This window comes from Vidua macroura, chromosome 10 (genome assembly GCF_024509145.1).
Source record: "Vidua macroura isolate BioBank_ID:100142 chromosome 10, ASM2450914v1, whole genome shotgun sequence".
Classification (NCBI taxonomy): Eukaryota; Metazoa; Chordata; class Aves; order Passeriformes; family Viduidae; genus Vidua; species Vidua macroura.
Genome location: NC_071580.1, coordinates 14,731,329 through 14,754,774, shown reverse-complemented (window position 1 = coordinate 14,754,774; position 23,446 = coordinate 14,731,329). Strand labels below are relative to the sequence as shown.

General features: G+C 36.7%; 1 protein-coding gene across 9 annotated transcripts in view; it reads left to right on the top strand.

Annotated features, from left to right (window-relative positions):
• U2SURP (U2 snRNP associated SURP domain containing) overlaps positions 1 to 23,446 on the top strand; it is a 44,216-nt gene that overhangs the window by 1,771 nt on the left and 18,999 nt on the right. For 4 of the 9 annotated variants that reach the window (XM_053986775.1, XM_053986777.1, XM_053986770.1 and 1 more), the window contains exons 2-18: positions 6,134 to 6,181; positions 8,953 to 9,051; positions 9,979 to 10,093; positions 10,492 to 10,625; positions 11,787 to 11,828; positions 12,612 to 12,679; positions 13,987 to 14,081; positions 14,165 to 14,200; positions 14,302 to 14,384; positions 14,753 to 14,918; positions 15,337 to 15,548; positions 16,490 to 16,533; positions 19,793 to 19,897; positions 21,094 to 21,160; positions 21,255 to 21,418; positions 22,525 to 22,687; positions 23,193 to 23,272. In XM_053986775.1, the coding sequence (XP_053842750.1) occupies positions 8,959 to 9,051; positions 9,979 to 10,093; positions 10,492 to 10,625; positions 11,787 to 11,828; positions 12,612 to 12,679; positions 13,987 to 14,081; positions 14,165 to 14,200; positions 14,302 to 14,384; positions 14,753 to 14,918; positions 15,337 to 15,548; positions 16,490 to 16,533; positions 19,793 to 19,897; positions 21,094 to 21,160; positions 21,255 to 21,418; positions 22,525 to 22,687; positions 23,193 to 23,272 (1,667 nt within the window). In that variant the 5' untranslated portion in view covers positions 6,134 to 6,181; positions 8,953 to 8,958. Of the gene's footprint in view, positions 1 to 6,133; positions 6,182 to 8,952; positions 9,052 to 9,978; positions 10,094 to 10,491; positions 10,626 to 11,786; positions 11,829 to 12,611; positions 12,680 to 13,986; positions 14,082 to 14,164; positions 14,201 to 14,301; positions 14,385 to 14,752; positions 14,919 to 15,336; positions 15,549 to 16,489; positions 16,534 to 16,995; positions 17,321 to 19,792; positions 19,898 to 21,093; positions 21,161 to 21,254; positions 21,419 to 22,524; positions 22,688 to 23,192; positions 23,273 to 23,446 lie in introns of those variants that run through there. The other 5 variants (XM_053986771.1, XM_053986774.1, XM_053986772.1 and 2 more) reach the window with 5 other exon arrangements.

The window sequence follows — 23,446 nt, the reverse complement described above, 5'->3', positions numbered from 1 at the left end:
CTTTCGTTTCAGGTTTTAGGTCAGACCTATATAAATCCTCCCGGTTTTGGTATGTGAGTGTGTAAGTCATTCAAAGAGGAAGCCGTGTTATGGCTCAGGAATTTCCAGTGCTATAAATGAATAATTTTTGCCCATCTTTTTATTAAGCAAAACCAGGATTATTTAATTATTTTAAATTTTATTTTGCTGCTAAGAAGCTGTAGTAATTAATGGAGTTGGTAATGAAATGTAGTTACTTAAAGTCTTTGCATGTTTACTGAGTTGTTATAAGAGTAGGACAGTTTTATTTTTGTTTGCCTTTTATGATCTATTCCAAATATTGCCAAGAAACTTTTTTTTTTTTTTTTTCTTGCTTCTAGCTTGGAATGGCAAATAAGAGCTGGACAGAAAACTTCAGTAGTAAAATAGGTCTTAATTTGTGGGCAGTGGTTTTCAGGGAGTAGGACATTTTGGGATTTCAAGTATAATTAGAAATAGAATACTTAATTATTGATTAATGTAGCTGATAATGTGGTACAGAAAGCCAACCCAGATAGGATTCCTTTCTCTTCACAGTTATGCTATAGGCTATTTTTGTTTTGCCATTTACTATTTCTGTACTGATGATACTCTTTTTTTTTTTCAATATACAGTAATAATTAATTTATAGGAATTGTTTTCTGTCCTAGATGTCAGTTCTGCAGAGGTTTGTTCAGGCAGTTAACTCTTCCATCCCATGGAAGTCAGTAGGACACCTAGGGGAATATAAGGTCAGACTGTGCTCATCTGTCAGGGCCTGCTGAGGATGTCCTGTACCTGCACTGCCACCTTTGTGCACTTCCCCCTCACCCCTCAGTTCCCCATTCCTCAGACATCCACGTTCCACTTTGCATTCTAGATCTGGCTTGTTTCTTCTTGTCAGTATTATTTTATGTGCCACAGAAAATAGGGATAGTACCTACTTGGATCCATGAGAATGCTGAATTTTAGAATTTTATTTTATTTCACTTTTCAACATTTTCTGTTGAAAATTGAAATAAAATAAGACATGCCTATCTCTTGGGATTTATTTTTCAAAAAGTAAACTTAGGGGGACTGAACAGTGTGTGTTCCCATCAGAACCTTTGTTTTATTATTCCATAAGTGCTTGTGATATACATTGAGATACTTTTCAGATATCTGCAGAAAGAAATGGTATTGAAATTAGTAATATTATTTTTGTTATAATTAGTTTATTCACACAGGGATTAAAATGTGCATTTTTAGTTGAGCCTATATGAAAATGTTTATGGTTTAACAATTGAGCAAATAACCATTTTGCTAGATTTTATGAAGTAATTATCATATATTGTGGTTATTTTTAATAATTTTAGGATTCATTTACTTACGTAATTAAAAGTGAGGTTGTCGGCTTCTTTTACAAGTTATATTTGTTTTGCAAATACAATTATTTATGTATCTCACAGACTCATAGGATATGTTTCAGTGGCAATTCCAATTCAGTGCCTTTGCTGGCGTCTACATACCTGCTGGGAAGACACAGTGAGCTTTTATTTTCTGTGCTCTGTGAGGAACTGTGACCTAGTGCCTGAAATAAAATAATTTCTCCCCTTCAGAATGGTTGGTGTTTGTTCTTCAGTCTTGTCCAACTACTGAATTTGACCCAGTTATTTTGATTATATATATATATATATTCAGCCAGGCATTATTTGTTTGATTCACTGGTTGGAAAGCGTTGCTGGAGGTGGTGCAGGAGCCCCCAGTGCCTGCATTGCTGCAGTGGCAGCTGCTTTGTGTGATACTGGCAGCTGCTAAATAACTTTGAGAGTCTCCCATGTGAAATGTGTTGCAAAGGCATTAACTATTCCTTTGGCACTTTGGGATTAGAATAGCAAGATTTGTGCTTGAGATTTCCAGAAATCTAAGTAGCAAAGAAGGATAATTAAAGAATAGAAAATAGACATTGCCAAAGACTACAGAGGACATTGATGTAGGACATGATTCTGAAATGACAGATAGAGATGTTCAGTAATTATCTTTATGTAATGAAATGTTAGCTGCTCAGTGACTCTTCGATTTTGTTGTTGTATCTTCTGAGAATAGTGACTGTCTGGCATGGCCACTGCTCTTACATAGACTGCTGTTCAAATTGGGTACCATATGCAGAAGAAATACTCCACTTGGACCAAGCTGTACTTTTCCCTTTTTCATCCCAAAAGCTGTCTGTACCTGTTATCTGAGTTTAAGGTTCTAGTGGAATACTATTCTGTACAAATACTTCTGGAGAAGGCCACTGTCCATTTGCTATTGTCTGCAAGTTATGATTACTCAGACAGGGACTAATTTTAATCTGCGTTATTCCAGTAACTGTAAAGACTAAATACGTTAGCAGGTGTTTTCAAGCACTGACTTTCTAGAGAGGAAGGAAGAATAAAAAATATAAGGCAACCTGGAAACTTCCTTTAACTGAATTTTGACATCTTAATTTATGATGTGTTTCCATTTGTTTTTCCTTGCAGTCAGTGCTGACACAAGGAGGCCCAGCCTTAGCTACTTCTTCTCTACCAAACATTGTCCTCTTTGGTTGATTTGGCATGATTTGGGCAGCAGGCTGCTGCTATGAGTTGGGAGATGGTTTGGCTGAACCTCCCCATCCCTTTTGTGAGTTATCAGCTAGACCAGGAACAGTATGGGGGCAGGATCAATGGAAGGTGTTGAAACAGGGCAGGAGTGGCTTTCATCAGAGTTTCTTTTAAACATTTCACCCTGAAGCTATTGGTTCTTTCAAGGACAGGGCTTTCATTTATGTTTTAAGTTGTAGCAATTACAGTTGTAAAAATACCATTCAGCATTTAGAGGACTACAGATTGTCTCTTGGGTTGTTGGCAGCTTTTGTGCTTTTGTTGCTCTTTGTTTCACTAAATGACATCAGTATTAATTAAAAAAATATTTATTGTATACAGCGTATTTTAAATACTTGTGAAATAACACAGTCATGCCAGCTTTTCTGAGAGATTTTTAAGTCTAGAGAAACCACAAAGAGCTGGATTTGTGGCCATGTGAACTGTGAGCAGGAAGGAGGATTTCAAAGAGTTATTCTCTTCTCTGTTTTCCTTGGAAGCTTCCATGAAGCTGGAAGAAAATGTAAAGATCAGAATCTCAGAGATGACTCTGCTTTGGCATTTTCATGGAAGTTTGTAATAAATCTCATTTGTACAGTCCTTTGAAGTTTGTGGTTTTTCTCTTGGAAGTTGAGTGAAGCCTTAGGTGATCTGACCTCCAGGACTGGGGTTTGACAGGGCTGTATTTTACTGCAGGAGCAATGCAGGCTGCTGAAATGACTCTTCAGCTGTGCTGGCACGTGCTTTGAGAAATGTGCAGTGTGAAAGTGATGGGAAAAGTGATCCAGCTGTAAAATAGTCTGGTTGAGGAAAAAAAAATAGTTTTCATGCAGAGATGCAATGAATTGGGGGTAAGAAGGCATTTGTCAATTGTCTATGCTGGCAGTGACTGAAAGTTGGATTCACTGCATTTTTTTCTGTCGGCGTTTTGAACACGAGGGAGCTGTCCTCACATCTCATCATGTGTAGAGCAGAGCTTTGTGTGTCTTTCTTTCTGCAGTTAAGTTCAGTTGAGCTACTTGATGTGATGAGAACAGGAAAAACAATCCTGCTCTAGATTTCAACACAGGTGGGCAACATCTTCTAAAATGTTTCCCTCTGTTAGAAAGATACTGATTTCGCTGAGTCAGTGCAGCTGGTCTGACTCTTAAGGAAACAAAATGGCCCCTTTTGTCAAGGCAGTACAGATGGATGCAAAGTGCAGTGTTGTGAGAATTTGTGATTTTTTAAAATAACTGCTATTTAGAAACTGGGAGATAGCAGTGTGTAATTTTGTCAAGAACCTTTTCATCTTGTGCTTTGTCAGAACAGTTGCTTGATTGGTCAGGAGCAGTATCAAAGGTAGAACTAAATTTATACATGGCAAAGAGAAGACCTTAAAAATAAGAAGTGTTGAAGGAGGAAGATAACGTGGCTCTCCAAAGCTGCTAGTTATTGTGGGGTACAGTTGGTCTGAAAGCTAAAATTGCTTTTCGAAGTTTCCTGAGTGCACCTTAGTAGAAATTCTGCTGCTCAGCTGATGTTCACAGCAGCTCCACAGTGCCATGGTCCCTGTTGGTGGGTTGGGGAGAGCCACTGGACTCCCACAGAATCTCTGTGTGCTACCACGCACTTCAGTCTTTCTGAGCAGGATCATCTGCTTGCTGCTGGAGAAGCACATTTAGTGTCTTGCTTTTTTTAATGTTCTTCCTCAGGAGAATCTGTCACTGTACTGAGCTTTCCCAGTGTTTGTTACTCTGTGTAATGCTTTGTTTTTGTCCTCCCTATAAGCAGCTTCAGCATCACCCCTGTTGGGGGGATGTCTAAAACTTCCATAAATGAAACAGATGTGGAGAATCAGGAAGTGGCCATTCCCTTCTGCTGCTGCCAGACAAGCTCCTTTCCTGGAGCAGTGCTCGATCTGTGTCAGTACACCGAGGCAGACAGCACTGTATCACTCCACCTTTGAGACTGATTTTTTTTAACTGCAGGTCTCCAGTTGTTTGTTGGAAGGCTGGAATTGCAGCTGCTGTGTTGGCTGCCGCAGGGTGGCAGCTGGCAGCGGGAAGAATGCTGTTTCCATGCTCTGGAATTCTTTTGCACAGTGTACATCTTTTGTCTGTGTGATCTTGGGCTACACATTCATAAAGTTTTGAGGGGAAGACAACCTTCCTTAGGCTACATTTGTGCAGTATGGAGACCTGTGCATAACAGAGTACTTATCTGAGTGCCACAGACAGTGGGGGATAAAAAAAAAATCCAGGACCAAACACAGGAGAAGTTTGCAGGAAGTGGCATTAGTAAAAGATGCTTGAGATATTTGCTTCCATGTGTATGATAATGAACTGCTACTGCTGCATGTGAACTCAGCTTGTTATTAGCTTCTGTGCAAAGATGTGCTTGTGAGTCTTGTACAGTGCTGCAAGGAAGGGGATTTGGGAAGTCTTTGAGAGTAAGACATGATTTTTTCCCCATTTTTCCCTGCCCCATTTATCTTTCTTAAAAAACCCTGCAAACATATTCGTAGAAGCCTTTTGCTTCTCCCTTGGAAGGGCTGTATCTGTGTGTTGCACTCTACCTTTGTGCACTTAATTCTAATTTATGCTGAAGATAATTTTTTTCTAAATTGATTTTACTGTATAACATAGGAATACACTTGTTGAAAGAGAAATGTCTATGTCTTAGCCGATGAAAAAGCAGGATGCACAATAAAAACAAGGCCTAGTAAATGATCTTCTAGAGTAGTACTTGGTGCTTGTTGGTTTTGAAAGACTGGAAATGAGCATCATATATTACTATTTCTGATATAAACTATAAATAAGGAGAAATGCTAATGTTCTGTAACTAATGAACATATTTCAGCTAATGGAAATGTGTTACTTTGTCTTAAATTTCAATTAAGGTATGAATTGTGCATCAGGCAATAATATCTTAATAGTAGATGTTATGTCTGATTTTATGGAATTCGGGCATTATGTAATTTAAATGTGTGTTCTCCATCACTTAAAGGTCATTTAAATCCTGATTTTGTATATAAGCTGGTTTAGGTGTTAAAGTTCAGTTAGGTTTAAAGTAATAATATCAATTAGTACCTGGTCACAAATTGCAGTTTTTGAGGTGGCCAGTTTCCATCTATGCACAATATAGTAAAAGCAGTTTTGGAAATTATCTTATAGGAAGCCAAATGTAATCAAGCACTTTATGTAATCTTTAACAGCCTTTAATGACAACTCTTGAAGATGCAATGTAACTAACCTATTTTTTTTCCCAGTGGTGCCATTACTGATGTATTTATAAAATCCAGCTGTGGAAATTCAGATTTTTTTAAAGGTCTATCTTTAGGTCTGTCTCTTATTTGCCTTATATTGACATTGTTCCTGAGGTGACCTAGGTCAGATATATCATTAAAATACATTATAAGTATTTTTGTTCTTGTGTATTTGGATGTTGAAATTGAAATGAAAATTCACATTCCAAGAAGTGGGAGAAACCCCCTAGAGGTTGTTTGTCTGTTCCTTGTTGTGTGCCTCACCTTCTCCTCATTCTCTCCTTAGGTCAGAGGGCCAGATGCAGTACATACCACTGGATCTGCTGATTCACATGTAAGTCCAAAACACTTAAACAAAAAACAAAAAAAATTCCAACCAAACCCACAAACTCAAAATAGGCCTGTTTTTAAAGAAAACTGCTTGCTACAGGCAGAGTCTGGTGCATTGGGTATGTAACCTGTAGGTGTTTGCAAATGAACATTGATTTCATGTTTAAAAATACTCCTTGAAACTTTCAAAACAAGCACCAATGTAGGAAGCTGTGCTGCATGGTACTGCATCCATAATAGGTACTGGAACAGAAAGAAGCTGCAAGGACTTTGTATGAGTTTGTCTCTTATACTGAGGAATGCTCGAGGATGTGAGGTGATCAATCCTAGGAGTCATGGGATATTGAAGTGCCTTTTCACATACAGTTGGCTTCTCAAAGCTGAGACAGCGTGGCCCTAATTCCATTCTTTGTTTTTCTTTCTAATAGAATATGATAAAGGAAAAGGTAAGAGGAATAACCTGGTCCTGCTGTCCCCCTGCCCCTTATCCCCTCAGTGACGAGGTCTTTTCTTGGTTGTGTGGTTGGTATGTTGCATGAAGACTTACCTGTTTCTGAGCTAAAATGAAAACAGGCAGCAAGAGCCAAACTGAGAGTTAATACCAGACAATTCATTCTGTGGCTTGGATTTTTTTCAAGATTTCAATTTGATTTTGTACATGCAAAAGTCAATTACCAGCTGTTAAATTGCTTGTAAGAGCATTAGTTGAGTTGTGGGAACAGAAACTTTTCATAGAGAAGTAGCTTGTTTTATTGATTTCTTTTACTTGCTACAATTTGGGCAATTACTCTTAAATCTCTTCTGAATATTTTGTACTGATGGAACTGGAACTTTAGTGCTTTGTGCCACCTTACAGTCAGTGCAGTGTTCTGGTTAAACAAGTTTGCTTTCTCAGCTGCAAGTTTCTCTTTGCTCCTATCATTTACTTTAGCCTTTTCAGAGTATTTTGCATTTTTTGAGGGAGGAAGACCTTCAAGTTTTGTGTAGTTCTGTTGTTAGGAATTCTGTGAAGCTGCATATGGTTAATGATAATGTTCTAATTGCCCACTGGAATCTAACTAGCAGGCAGAAATCAGTTCAATCTTAACTTTATATTGTTCCTGCCAGTTGGCAGGTGTTTTTTTTTTCCCTGAGACCCTTTCTAAACTGAGCAGATCTTAGTGCCAGAGCTCTTATCTTGTAGCTGCTTCTTTTATATCACTGGAACAAATACTCATGTGGCTGATCTGCAGGTATCCTGTGACATTACTGTGAGAGATTATTTTCTGATGACAGGATAAGCCTTGGGTAGGAGTGTGGTATTTGTTCTGCCTGCATTGCTGTGCCATAGCTGTGTGCTCATGTTTTGCCAAGGTTGTGTATTGTTTATCACATTGAAATAGAAGCTGTTTTTCAGACAACTGGGAGACAGGATTTTATTAAATTTAAAAACACACAGATGAATTAAAAGCTCCTGATAAGCTTGTCACAGCAGCTCACGCTGACAAACATGGTGTCATAAACCAGATAACTTCACAGACAGCACTGCATACATTTGTCACTGATAGCTTTACTTTCAGTGATGAAGAGGGAACAATTTCAAGGAAGTATGAACTACTTGGTCCTATGCTTGGCACAGATCTAAGAGGCGTTTGTGATGCTAAGCAAGGATTATAAATTGAAGATATTTCAAACAGTTTGTTTTTCATGGTGCTTTTTTATGAGTTTTTAATAGAAAGCTGATACTAGAAATAGAAATCTTTACAAAGAAAATTATTCCTAGAGGAAACCCTTTCCAGTTGGTATCAGAATATTTTTCATAATATGACATTTAAGTTGTTCACCTTATTTGTCTTGATGTTTTATTGAGCTGATTTTTTTTTTAAGAACTGTCATTGCAAAAATCATAGTTTTAAGTGTCACTGTGTGCTCTGTGTAAGTGCATCACAAATATTTTGAAAACAAGACTCCTAGCTTCTGGGCCTTTGTTGTGCTGATTCTTCATAAATTACTGTGTTAAGGCAGGAGTTTCTAAAGAAGTATCTTTTCTCTCATTTAACTTCCCATTGCCCATGTTTTTGGAACATGCTCTCCCATCCTGTTGTCTTTCTTCTTTTGATGCTTTGCTGCCTGTTAACTATCAGACCAGAGCCTTAAGAATTCCATTTCCATACTCCAGAAATTACTGTTATGTGGAGTACTTCCTTCATCAGGGTTTTGGAAAGAAATTAGAAACAGTCTAGGGGCTGAATTTGAAGTTTTTGTGTGAGGATTTTTTATAGCTGAAAACCTCTAGAATGTGTTTTGTTGTTCCAGCAAAGCTATTAATTTTTACCTTGAAGTACAATGGAAATTTAGCATCCATATGGTTGTTCCATTACCTGTCCACCCTTGCACAAACATTATTCTTGCCAAAATAGTCAGAAAAGCTTTTTTGAGGGAAAGGGGAAGAACTGTAGTGCAAAGCATGTATTTCTGAAGGTTTAGAAACAGCAGCACTGCACAGTGATAAATGTCCAGGCTCTTACAGCAAGTGTCCTTCAGATTTCAGCTGTGTTTGAATGGTGTATTAAAAGCTTTCTCATTAAACCAAGGATGATTTGTTTAAAAAAAGCCACGCAGATTTAAAGTTTTTTTTTTTTTTTTTGGTTGTATTAGATAATGAAAACTTCACAGATAAGTACAGGAAGGCTTTTCTTTGTTTTATTTGAGTTACTGGTCTGGACCAAGGTCAAAAGTAACATTATTTTAATTGTTTTGTAAACAGTTTGATGTGTTTTCTTACTCCCTTTGCAGCCTCTAATGGAAAGTAAACTTAAAGCATTCAGTATTGGCAAAATGAGTGCTGCCAAACGGACTCTGAGCAAGAAAGAGCAAGAAGAATTAAAAAAGAAGGTACTGGTATACAATGAAAATTTTACTTTGTATGCAGAGCTGAAATAAGTTTGCTTTTAGATTGCAACCAGATATCTTAATTTTGGTAATTGTAGCTCTCTAAGAATGGAAGTGAATTGTATTTTACTTGTATAATGTATTCTTGGCATCCATGGCATTATGATAGAGAGAGGCTTACTCTTTCCTTCTCTGTGAGAAATCAAGTTTTCTGGCTTCCTGAAATAGGGGATTACAATAATCCATTGGTGCATTGCTCAGCATGGGGACAGCCATTGGGAACCAATGGTAACATTTAGTACTGCATTTTAAATTACTCAGGAATGACCAAATTTTAGGAAATATATATCTGGTAGTTGGTAAGGTAGAAGTTTTGAAAATTTTGGGGTTTGAGCTTTGTACACACAACCCGTAGTGTGTTGCAGTGGCTTACCTCCTGCTGGGTTGTTGGAAATACTGGCCTAAAGATCATGATAATGCTAAGCCATAGTGCTCAGCTTAAGCCATTGATTTAACTTGTTCTCTGGGAAATATAGACAGGTGATCCTGTTGTTGATCTCCTTCAGCCACGTGGGTTGATCGTAAAGGCTGAGATGGAATGGGCACTGTTCTCTCATGCTGAGGTCAACAAAGCTTCAGGCTCATAAGCCTTTGATATGAGCTTTTCTGTTTGGCATCTTGTAATTGCCATGTAAACTCCTGGAAAGGAACATATTGGAGCACACAACATCACTGGCTTTGTGTGTTATGTGCTGTGTTCTACCCACATTTCTCAGAAATTTGAATTATCTAAAATTGAAACTCCTTTGATGCTGTTTGTAGCTTGAACTCTAGAAAATAAAAATGAATGTCACATAGCTAATTTAAGAGTAACTGTCTAGTGAAAGTTGTTCTGTGATGATAGTAAATAGATGAACATTTGCTATGTAGGAGGATGAGAAGGCTGCTGCAGAAATTTATGAAGAATTCCTTGCTGCCTTTGAAGGAGGTGATGGTAATAAAGTGAAAACATTTGTAAGAGGAGGAATCGTAAATGCATCTAAAGGTATAACTAATCTTTTTTTGGAGGTGGTGGGTCATTTGGCTTTGAGTAAAGATGAAGATTGGCTTTGAATTGCATTTTAAAATTAATATGTTACGTTAGAAGCAGAAAAGAAAACTTGATGCTAAAATTACTTTATGCTTTGACTGAAGTAGGCAGTGGTGTGATTTGTGCTTCAACCATAAGAAGAAAAAATGCCTTGGTTTAGACTTCCTAATTCATGTTCCTTTTCTTCATATCAAAAGATGTTAAATTATGTAAAATTTGTATTGTCAGCTTTTTAAATATGAAATAATGTATTGAATTGAATGACCAGGACTAAAGAACAGCATTCTTTCTAATGAACAGTGTTGTACAGCATGAGTTAATAAAATTTGCTTCCAACTTGTCTTCAATTTCAGAGGAGCATGAAACAGATGAAAAACGGGGTAAAATCTATAAGCCTTCATCACGATTCTCAGATCAAAAAAATCAACCAAGTCAGCCATCTAATGAGAAACCTCCATCCCTCCTAATGATAGAAACCAAAAAGCCTGTAAGTTTTTCACTTGAATCTTACTTAACTCCATCCTGATGTATTTAGAAGTGCTTAGAAAAAGGGCCATGTGTTCTTGCAGAGTAGTTTTATCTGCGCGTGTCACATCTGAGAGAAGGTGAACATTTGGAGTTGCCTGAACCCGTAGCAGATATGAAGGTGATTAAATGCAGAGGCCCTGTATGTGGCACAATACAGCTGGTGCTGCAGTGCTCTTTTATTGTGTTTCTGCTAAGGTGGACAAACTTCTCATGGATATGGCTTTAGTGATTGTTGCAAAGTAATAGCTTCTTCAGACCTGAGAATTTCTGGTTTTAGAAGCAATTCTCAATTTCTAGTACTACTATCTGTTTTTTATTTTCTTTTTAAACTTTAAACCAAAAAATAAAGTAGTGTTGATCCAAGTTTTTCTTGGTAGGGTTCTTTGAGTTTGTTTGGTTGGTTTGGTTTGGTTTTTTTTGGAGGGGGGTGGTGAAGTTTAACAAGTTCCTTTAGAAGTCCCTCTTTGAGTTCCAGAATGTACACAGTTCAGAAGCTGAACACCTTGTTTTATTTAATTTATTTTGTCTTCTGCATGATTTGATGGAGGGTTTTTTTTTTGTTTGTTTGTTTGTTTTTGGTTTTTTTTTAACCAAGGTTTGTCATAAAAAGTAATAAAAATATTAGAAATATGAACCAGCAGTCTTCAAGTCAAGTGATAATTGCATATGATTACTGTTACTACTGTGTATGTGTAATGAATGTCTTGGATGTCTTAAAAGTCTTTTAATAGAGCTAACTACAGTTTTAAAGCTTAAGTGAAACATGTAAGATGCTGCCTGTTAGGTTGGGAACTGAATGTAATGTTGTAATTGTGGGCAGTTCCGTCATAACCTCCCTCCAGCTTTAAACAAATGTCAGTGTTAGACCAGTGGGATACTACTGGATGGCAGTTTTGATTTTCTTTGTATGTAAAGCTCTACATATGCAGAAATGAATTGTACCATTTTTAAATTTTTCTGAGCTCTGTTCTGTCATATGCAAGTGTTTGTACTGTAAGACTATTACTGCTTTTCAAATTTTTCATAAATACTCGTGAAGTAATGCAATCAGTTTACTCACTTGCCCTGTCCAATGGTGATTGAAGATAATGAGGTAAAAATGATTTTATTTATTTGGCAGACCCTCCCCAAAAACAAAAACAAACAAACAACTTTGCCTGGGGTGAGTAGGAAGTCCAGTTTTTCCAAAGCTGTAGTGTGTAACACAAGTATTTTGTATGTCTGCCTATTGGAAACGTTTTCATTTAAATTTGATTATAAAAAACAATGTTGTTGAAGATAATATTTCACATGAGTTAGTTAAGGAACATATATTACTGTTAAAAAAAAAGTAGTATTGCAGTATCCATATTCTTTGTTGTTCAAGAGTGTTTTTCCTGAGGATCTTGAACTATTTAAAGTAACTGTTTTTTCAGACTGTATTTACATCCAAAGGGAAGCAAGAGAAGGAAATTCTTTTCAAGTAGAATGTTTGTGGATAAAATAATTGAAAATATATATGTAAAATAATTTACATATATATGCACACACATCTATCAAATTCATTAGAGCATGATGTTTTCCAAGGGGTGTAGTCAGTATCCTAGTTTCCAAATGGAACAAAGTGACAAAATACCTCACAGTTATTCTAAATGTGTATGTATTAGAGAGAGTGTTTGATAACATGTGCTGCATTGTGAGAATGAGAAGTAACAAATTTTTTTTTCAAGTATTCTGAATTTTTTATTTTCTAGCTTTGTGTTTGATGGCGCTCAGTCTGAATGCTTTGAGTCTGGTTGTTGTTTTGTTTTTTTTTTTTTTTTTCATTGTTTTTTCCTCCTGTAGTTACTTGGTTTGAAAGCTGTGGGTAAAATATGCATGGAAATTTTCTAAAGTTTTGTTATATGATTTTAAATTCTGTTAATTTTGTCTTCTGAAATGTTATTTTATATATCTTTAATTTTAGCCTTTGAAGAAAGGAGAGAAGGAAAAGAAAAAGAGTAATTTGGAACTTTTTAAAGAAGAATTAAAGCAGTAAGTTTGCTAGTTTTTACTGTAAGCAAAGAAAATCCAAGGTTTTTGCCTTGTTTTACAGACAGTATTTAAGATCATTCTTGCTAAGTTGTTCCCCAAGGAAGGTTTTTATTTTTTTTGTCCCTCAAATGCTTGTGAAATGGTATAGCTAATTATCTTAAAATAACTTAGTTAGGCTTAATTACTGCCATTGCTGATGGGCTTGGCTGTTGTTGGGTCCATCTTGGAGCTGACTGCTGTTGGCTTCATCAGCCATGGGGGAAGCTTCTGGCAGCTTCTCACAGAGGCCACCCTTGTAGCCCCCCACTACCAAAACCTGCCCAGCAAACCTAGTACAGGTGTGTAGCAGAGAGATTGGTGACAGCATGAAATGTCTGTCACTCTTGAAAAGAGTGAGTTTTATCAGTGTTTCTAAACTACATCCAGAGGAATTTGTAGGAGGAGGTTGAGATTTTGTATAATGCAGAAATGAGAGTTGTAATTCTCATTAGAAGTCTAGAGACTTCACCTTACATAGTATTAAAAACAAGCTGGATATTGCTTGGAAAAGCAGATTGTTTCACTTCCATATGTGTTGTAATACAACAAAGAGCAGCACATGTATTGAGTGCAGCTGGATGCCATATATTTATCCTGATGATAGTGGTGGAAAACAAATAAATCTATGCATTAGAAAGCAGTAGGTACAACACTAAACCCATATGTGGCTTTCGTGAGGAGTGCTTGAGCCTCACTGCTGTGTGTTCCTTAGTTGGTGTAAATGAGTTGAACAGAGAGCCTTTTGTTCCTGGGATTCAGTATCTTCCTATCAAGATTTAAGGCCAGACTGCAGGGAACCAAATAGTTGAGTACTGTCCTCAGAGTTAGAAACTGAGATGAAATCCAGTTTATTCTGGAAATAAACCACACATGTGGGTGTGCCTCTGAGTAAGGCTTAGAAAAGCAGGAAGGCTAAATAGACACTGAGGAGTTGTGTGCATCTTGAAAAGTCACCTGAGTGGTCTGCGGATCTCTGCCAGTTGGATGTGGAATTGAAGTCACTTTTTCAGAGCACAGTTCTTATTTCCAATTTTGTTTGAGAATGAAATACCCTGACAATATGAATGGGGAAACATGCAGCTGGAATAATTCTGGTAGATATATTCCAGTTGATGAAACAGAAGTTCAGACATTTGGCAGTTTGGAAGTTCTAACAAACTCATTGTTTCATATTAAAAATTCTCATAATTGTAAAGTCAGTTAAAAATTTTAGAGTGAAAACTTAAGAATGGTTTTAATTTGTTGCTCACTTTAAACTTGCTTCTTAGAATCCAAGAGGAGCGTGATGAAAGGCACAAAACTAAAGGTAGATTGAGTCGTTTTGAACCACCCCAGTCTGATTCAGATGGGCAGCGGCGTTCAAGTAAGTAGATGTTATTTTTTATGCTAGTCTGGGCTACAAGATTTGTAGACTAAATTGTGCATGTTTTTCTTCTCTGTATTCAGTGGATGCTCCTTCAAGAAGAAACAGATCATCTGGTGGTAATACAGATTCTTTTCTTATTCAATTTAATATTGTCATTTAAATGCATAGCAGGGATTATGACTTCCTTTTTTTTGTTTGTTTGTTTCCTTTATTTTAGTACTGGATGATTATGCACCCGGGTCGCATGATGTTGGAGATCCAAGCACAACAAATTTGTATCTGGGAAACATCAATCCTCAGGTAAGTTTGGAGCCAAGGAGTGCAGGGTTGGCATGTTTGGGCCCAGACAAGTTTTTTTGCAATATTCATTGGAATAAGTGCTCTGAACATAATGCTGAAAAGTTAAGGTTTAGACTACCAATCTCTAGCTCAGTTAAAATTCTTTTTCCATTGATATCCCTAAGCAAGGTGGATCATATCTCAAACATTTGAGTGTGCAGTTTTTTAGGTTATTGTTTCTGCAGTCGGTTGTACTGGGGGGCTATCAATGAAGTGGTGTTATGTCAAGAAACTAAAAAAATGAAAATTTTGGCATTTGGACAATAATGCGAACAGCTGTCACAGAAATACAGTGGCAAAATATTAATTTTTACCTCTTTTTCATGTAGATGAATGAAGAGATGTTATGTCAAGAATTTGGCCGCTTTGGACCATTAGCAAGTGTTAAAATTATGTGGCCAAGAACTGATGAAGAAAGAGCAAGAGAAAGAAATTGTGGCTTTGTTGCCTTTATGAACAGAAGAGATGCAGAAAGAGCATTGAAGAATTTAAATGGTAAACAGATTTCTCAGTTCAGGGCTGTAATTATCTTTGCAGACTGTTAGCACATTTTCAGGTTGTTTTATCAGACAAGTGAGATGTATTCTGAAACTCCAGTAGATACCAGGCTGGCAGTGAGTTTACCCTTGACTGTTCTACTGGCAACTGAATGTTGTCAAACAATAGTAATTGTGTACTGTAGTGTCCTGAAGACAGACATTGGGGGAAGACTAATACAACATTTTGTGTAATAGGCTTTCATTTGCCTATGTTGTAGTCTGATAGATGTAACAACAGTAATCAGCAATGTAAACAAAAGGTAAACGGTGGCTGGCAAACCTAAATGTTGCACTTAACAAGGAGAAATCCCAGGTGATGCAGAACCAGTTTATAACATCATGGTAATGGAGGTTTTTTTCTTTCACTTTTTCAGGCAAGATGATTATGTCTTTTGAAATGAAGCTGGGCTGGGGCAAAGCTGTTCCTATACCACCACATCCAATCTACATTCCGCCTTCCATGATGGAGCACACCCTGCCGCCGCCCCCGTCAGGACTGCCTTTCAATGCCCAGCCTAGGGAGAGGTTGAAGAATCCTAATGCTCCAATGTTGCCACCACCAAAAAACAAGGAAGATTTTGAGAAGGTAACTTACAGTACCCTGGGCCATAGCTCATTGTTAAATACTACATCTGTGACAGTATTTCAATGGCTTCATAGATTTGCATTGTTCAGGCTGACTTTGGCAGCCCTTAGTCTGCAAATTCTCTGGCTCCCTGCTGTAGCCCAAGGGAACCTACTTAATTCCTGAAGCTCTGTTTCATGTCTGTGTTAGGGTACAATATATTGGCTCTTGCTTAATTTAGTACTGCTTAAAATCTGGCTATCATTTTCCCCCTCCAGGCTCCCTGGATTTTTTTCTCCTACGTCCCCCCCTTTTCTTGGCTGCCAAATTGCAGTATCTAAATTGTTTTCCTTATAGAAAATCTTACATTTTAATTTGGGTAGCATTATTTTTACCCTAGAAGAGTTGATGTATTTTGTGTAGAAGGTAATTAATCTGGACGTTGAGTAAGTATTTTATGCTACTTACGGAGTCAGTTTTCAAACTTTTCTTTTTGTGGAATATTAGCTGATAAAAGGGTAAGTATCTTGAAATCACAAACCAACTTGATTTACATTTGTAAGAATTTATTGATTCTTTGAATGACACTTAAATGTCAGGGCTGTTTTTTGTAAGACTTGGGAATAAAGTAATACCAACATGATCCAAGTCAAATAGTTTCGAATCCTTTGATAAACGTAAGAACTCCTTTCTTATATATTCAGCATAGTTCCTATTCAGTGCCTCAATGTACATTCTGACAGGAATGTTCTGATACTTTGCAATTAGTGAACCTTCATGGTTCACTGACACAACCATTTGAATTTTGTGTAATTGCTTAGATATAACTTCACAGCAGTGATTGCCTGCAAAGTTTGTGATAGATGTGTAGTATTTTCATTGCATATGTATATTTTTGCTTGTTACTTGTTAACAATACTCACATATTCTATGTTTATTATCTGATGTGACTTCATATACAGACTCTGTCGCAAGCCATAGTCAAAGTGGTTATCCCAACAGAAAGGTACATGTTTTTCTTTATTATTACTGATCTAAATATAGAAAATTTCCCCTTCGGAATTTTAAAGAAAAATGGTGATGTTGTGGAAAAGGTAATGGCTTGACTGAGCAATGGTTATTTTATAACACTTAAAAGTAATGTGTGTGGTTTACAGTCTAACTATTCTTGTCTTATTAACTGCTTTTTTAAAGTGAGGGTAGACTTAAGTAATTATCTTTGACATTTAATTTGAGCACTAGAGATAGATGCAGGGTAATTTTGTGAGTGAACACTAGGGTGAAACACTGTCTTACAGATGCAGCATAAGTCCTGACATAAAACTGCATACGGGGATGCAGCTGTGGGGTTTTTTTCTTTTTTCTTTTTCTTTTTTTTTTTTTTATTTTCCCTTTTCCTTTTTTTTTTTTTTTTTTGACTTGTATATTTTATAACCAGTTCAGTTGAAAATCACTTTTGATTTCTGCTAATTTTTTAAATGTAGCAGTTAATAATTTTTGTCACTGAAAAAGATACTTCTGTATTACTGCAAGGATATTTTTCCATTTTGGTCCCCATCACTGTTTCTACCTTCAAGCTAGTCTAGGTATACTCTTGCTCAGTTAAGCTAAAGCCTTCTCCCAAACATAGGAACACAACACTGTTTTAAAAGTAAAGAAGCCCAAAAGATTACCAAATTCTCTTTGACATTGGCCTTGGTGAGCAACACCAGCTGAACTGTCTGCGGCAGCGGGGGACCAGGAAAACATCATGGGATGGATTGGGAAAGTATACAGTTTTTGACCAGACATTGGTACGATCGGCTCCAATAAATGTGGTTTTATTATAACTGAAAAACCTTTTTTTGTTGGCCAACTTTTAAGCTAAATGACGTTTTAAAATAATGCACTATCGGTTTTTTACTACACTGTCTTAATTGCCACAAAGTCCCTTTTTTCTTTTTTTCGCGTGGGGGGAGGGGGCAGAAGGAGATTTGTGAAGCTGGTTATAGTGCATTAATGAACTTGTCAGTACATGCTCCAATGTACTGTATTTTTGCTGGAATTCTAGGGCGGTACAATTTTTGTTGGGTAGAAACTTGAATAATTGGGGCGACCAACCAGGAAGAGTCTTGATATGAGAAACATATTGAGTAGTAGAACAAGTACTTGTAAAACTGTACAGTGCTCACAGAGTAGCTGTCAGAGAAAAAAATTTATTTTTCCATGTCCATTTTGTTTACTGTAGCATTTTAAAAGCCTGTATGATAAGAACTCATGTTAAATGAATTGTATTTGAAAACACTTCTAATAATTATTTTCCTGATGATTTTGGAAGTTGCCAATGACAATGGCTAAGATCATTTATTACTCAGTGCATCTTCAATAATGCAAAAATTTTGACTGACTTCAGTGGGATATTTAATTATTCTCCTTTAATTAAAAATTTTCAATACTATTTTTGACATCTCTTTCTTCTTAGTAAACAGCAAACCTTGAGTATGTATAATCAATTATTTTTTCTGAAAAATTCACTTCCAAGTCGTCACATCTTACATACCAAAATGCCTGTAACAACCTCTTTCAGATATGGGATGAACTGAATCTATTTTCATACATTGGAGGTCTCAGGAAGCAGATGTTCTTGTTCAAGCATAAGCTACTCTTACACAACTTGATTTTACTTGATGAAAGAAAAATTAGATGAAAACCAATGATGATTTGCAGGAAGCCAGAAGTGGTCACACTGGATTTGCCTTAAAATAAATGAATGTTGTAATAGCTCAGAGGCTTGAAAGCTATTGTAGATTTCTTTCTTGCTGATGTTTTCAAATACAGTTCAGATAACAAGAAGAGTCTGGCTGTTCAGACTTTCAGAATGCTGCTGTAAATAAAATGGCTACAGAATTATTGAAACTATGTCCTCTTTGCAGTTTTTCTGGGATTATAAAAAACAGACAGGAAAATTCAACTGATAACTGTTTGTTTTTATTTGTGTAATATTTGAGGCAAATGTAGATTCAGTGCTAGATGGCTTAAAAGAGCACTTGCAGATGGCTGGGGTAGGATTCTATTACTATTCTATTATTACTAATTTTTAAGTTGGTTTTTTTTTTTGATCTAGTGCATTATATCTGTGGCAGAACTTGGAATACTCATGGTAGAAAATAATCGCCTCATTTCTAAGAAGTAATAGAAAATTCTGCAGCTTTACAATGTAGCATTTATGGAATTTTAGTCATTAAAAAAGTGCTATATGGAAATCTAATGAATTACATGTAAAAACTCAATATTCATTTGTTGCATCTAAGAAAATAAATTTAAAAATGCAAAAATCTGTATTTTTTTTTGGCTTGCATCACATTCAAAGGACACGTGCTGTGAAGCTTTTGCTATATGTAGGTAATCTATTTTAAAACTTCAGGGCTCTGTTTCCATAAAAGCCCAAAGTGGTGGAAACCGGCTATCACTATTTTTGATAAAGCTTTTCTGACTGTCTACTGTTAGCATACTTAGAAGTGACTCTGCATTGAAAAATGTGCACTTCACATCCACTTCTTGCCTGTCTCAGGATGTAGTGCTGAATGAAGAGATACAGATTTTTATATTTTTTTAATTGTGATTTAGTTCTGTTGTGTGTCTGAGGGAGGGAACATGGGATGGTATGACACATAAGAATGGACAGTTTTGTTCTATGCCAGTAGTCAAGTCTTGACCAAAAAGAGATGATCTAAATTTAATAAATACATGGCCTTGTTTTGCATCAAGAAGGCTATTTGCTTTTCCTTTCATACTTGAATAGTTTGAAAGCTGAATTCAGATTCTCTTGAACATTCAGAAGTATATGTGTTTTATTTTGAGCAATGTATTCAGCCACTTGTTCCCCTGTGGAACTTCAGCTAACACTTCAGTCTTACTTCTTACTTCTAGACAATGTAGATGAGGGCTTAGTTTTTGATAGCTAATTGTACTTTGGTGTTCAGGTGCCCATATTTGTGTATCAGGTTTCTGCTAAGCAAGACATGGTTGTAGGCTAAGCCATGGAAATGTAGGAAGGAGGTCTCTTAAATTCTTACTCCACCACTGCTAGGCATGGTTTGATTTTTAGAATGCCCGTGTCTGTGATGCACAGCTATAATATGTTCCATGTTGCCTTACCTTTTATACAGATTTCTTAACAATGCAGCAAAATAATCTCCTGCACAGTTGTAGTATCTTAGGTGGAGTGTAGTTTTATATAGTGTTAGGTCTGAATCAATTTTTCTTTAACTGTGTTGTTGTTGTAGGAATTTGCTCGCTTTGATACATCGAATGATAGAGTTTGTGGTTCGGGAAGGGCCCATGTTCGAAGCCATGATCATGAACCGAGAAATCAACAACCCAATGTTCAGGTGCTTATTACATTGCTTCACTTGCAAATATCACCAGCTGTTTTCACTGTTGTTAATATTCTGCATTCTTGAAGTACTAACAAGACTGACTTTTGCTGTGTCTATCTTTATGTGCAGATGCAAACTTTACAAATTGCACCTATGGCTGTACTATCCTTTTATAAGGAAGAACGCACTTTTATTCTGGTTGTTACTAATGTGTACATATAAATAAGTAAAGCAGTGCACACACACACAATGTAATACATTTCTATATATTTAAATAAATGCCATTTAACACATACTCTTTTGAGGGATCCACAATCAGTGGAAGCAGTAGCATACATTTTAAAAAAAGAAAAAAATCCCCCTCCTCCCCCAAACAGACAAATCCAATGTGAAGTCCACTCTTCCTGGAGCCTATTTTTTAACCTTTAGCAAGAGCTGGGGATAATTTTTCTTCAATGTCCATTATAATGGAATTAAACTTCAGCTGACATAGGGAAGTTTTGAGAATCTCGAGCACTTGTCCTTAATGGAATAAAAAAGGACCAGTTTCCAAATTTCTTATGAAATGCAGTCTCTCAAAAAAGATTTTCAAGGAAGTGCTAAATGACTTTTTAGCAGAGCTTTATTTGCAGTAAGTTTGAAGTGCTTCATTATGATTTTTGTATGCAAAGTGAGAAAGTAGGCAGGGGAAAATATCCTGGCCATTAAAAATGGGCTGCTTGTCCCCCAGATCCTCCATCAGATGTTGCCAGTGTTCTGCCAGACAGTTTACTGGTGGAGAACTTCAGGTCATTCACTATTTTATGACCTCACTATGCAACTGCAAGCTCCTGCATCACTTGTGCTGAGGCTGCAGTTGCTTCTGTAGTGACTGATGATCCTTCTGCTTTGCTGTCAGGTTGCACAGTTGTTCTTTCTGACCCTGTTTGTTCTGCTCTTGAGTTCTGAGCAGTGCTGTGCCTTTGGGGAGCTCTGCTCTTTGCAGATTGCGTGTGTGTGTGTGTGTGTGTATGAATGTGTGGAGCAGTTGCACATGTTCTGCCTGGCTGTGGTATGGGTGTACATGATTGTAGCTCCTTGTGTTCTCTCTGCAGCTGAGGTGGGATTCTGAACAGGGTTTGGCTGGGGTTTCTTTAATTGTTTCCTTTAAATTTGTGTCAGTTCAAGATTTGTAATATGCTCTGTCTTTCCTTTGCTCTTTGGTTCAGGTTTTTATTTGAAAACCAGACTCCAGCCCATGTGTATTACAGATGGAAGCTTTATTCAATTCTTCAGGCAAGTAGAGTTTTAGTGATAGTTCATAACTTTAAGCATAGTGAAGTAAAATAATACCAAAGTAAAAATACTTCTGGTTTATTTTTTTTCATAGGGGGATGCTCCAACCAAGTGGAGGACGGAAGATTTCCGTATGTTCAAAAATGGATCCTTCTGGAGGCCACCACCATTGAATCCATACTTGCATGGGATGTCAGAAGAGCAAGAAACGGAAGCGTTTGTGGAGGAGCCGAACAAGAAGGGTGCACTTAAGGAAGAGTATGTACCACCACTGATGGAGGGTGCTGCCTTGATAGCTGGTGTGCCTGTGTTTGCCCATTGAGTTTTTGTAGCTCTAATGTGTCATCCCCTGAGTTGTCATACTTGGTCATAGTATTATGTATGTGTCTGAGTAAGTGTCTCTTCATCTTAGTGCTTGTGATCATACTTGTTGCTAAATACATTCTTGATTTGGTTAGATTTGTCATCACTGACCCTTTCATTGCAATGTTATTAACCCTTAATTTGAAGGGGGTTAGGAAGATGAGAGTTCTTTTCCCCATTTTCTACTGCTGTCTGTAGCTGAGGATATGTAGCATATTTGTCAACATTGTTATGACCTCACAAACTAAACCGTTGCTGTAATCTTAAACTTACTGATGCTGTCCATCAGAAATTAAAATTGGGAGCCATTGTTAATAAGCAGGGAGAGAGAGATCATCAGAGTTCTTTGCTGTGAAGTGTCAGTGTCCTGGGGGTGGCTGTGGTAGTGGAAATTAAAGACCTGCTTTTCCTAATTTTGATGCTGTTGTTACAAATGTGTTACTAACGTGTGGGATTTTTTTGCTTGTTTTATTCTTCTCATCATAGTAACCACAACAGTCATACTTCCATAGGTTTTAATACACAGTTTGTTTCTTATACCTTCTTTTGGAAAGGCTCAAAAAGATTTTTTGAACATGTTCTCTGCATATGGAGGTCAGGAAAAATTTGAAGTAATTGTTTATTTACTAGCTTTCTGAATCTAGTGTTTCTTACTCTGTAGCAGAAATGATTTGCATGCTTTAGATTTATCCATTTGGTTTAGGCCTAAACTAAATCCAGAAAGAAAATTACTTTTTTAGAGATACTGATGTGCTTAATTATTTCTCAGCTACTTTTCCTTGATTTCTGTATGTTATCAAGACTTGAGTGAGAATTTTTTGCACTTTACGTATGGACACATAAATTCATGAACGACTTAAAGAGCTCAGGCAAAAGAATATAAAAATATTGAAAATTACTTTTCTCCTAAAGATGGAAAAACAAAAAAACATTGTTAAATGTAAATTCACAAAAGTACTTTTCATTTCATATTGAAAGTATTAAAATTCCTGGTATTTCAGACAGAGGGACAAACTAGAGGAAATTCTACGTGGGTTAACACCTCGGAAGAACGACATCGGTGATGCAATGGTTTTCTGTCTAAATAATGCAGAAGCTGCTGAAGAAATTGTGGACTGCATTACAGAGTCATTGTCCATCCTCAAGACTCCTCTTCCTAAGAAGGTGTGGAGATTTTCTATAATGTTGTATTTTGGTGGAGGAGCTCACTTAGCAGCATGTGCATGCAATTTACAAGTATTATTTCATAAGTTTCAGTAGTGTTAAGATTTTGTACTGAAGTGTGGAGTTGAATTTAAGTATCATCTCTTCCTGTGGAATTTTGCTACATGTTTTTTATTCTTTCTGAAGTTGCTTGTAAGTAATATTCTGCCTTACTGGGAAATTAAGAACAGTGAAATGGTCTGTTCAAATGAGGCAATTAAAATAGGAATGCCATGATTCTCCTTTGTAATGCTGTGGTGATATGTTACCATAGTTAGTACCCTACAGCATAACAGGGGGCTAATTGCCTCTTAGCATGTTTATTAATAATATAGCTGTGCTACACTTAATTCTAATTAGGTACTTCCAGATAGTTTAAACTGTCTTGTATTCTTTATGTGAAAATGCCTTTATTTTCAGAAGAATTTAAATTGGTCTTTTCTTAATTTGACCATTTTTGTTGTAGATTGCAAGATTGTATCTAGTGTCAGATGTGTTATACAACTCTTCAGCTAAAGTTGCCAATGCTTCCTACTATAGAAAATTGTAAGTATATTTTAGGTGATTGGCAGTTAAAAAAAACCCTCTTATGTTCATCTCTGTATGTACATCTCTGGATAAACGTGGTTGTAGGAAATTCAGACTTTTCTGTGCTACTGTTATTACAGAGTGATGGTATTTATATCTGTTTGCATGACAATGTGTAAGATGTAGCATGTT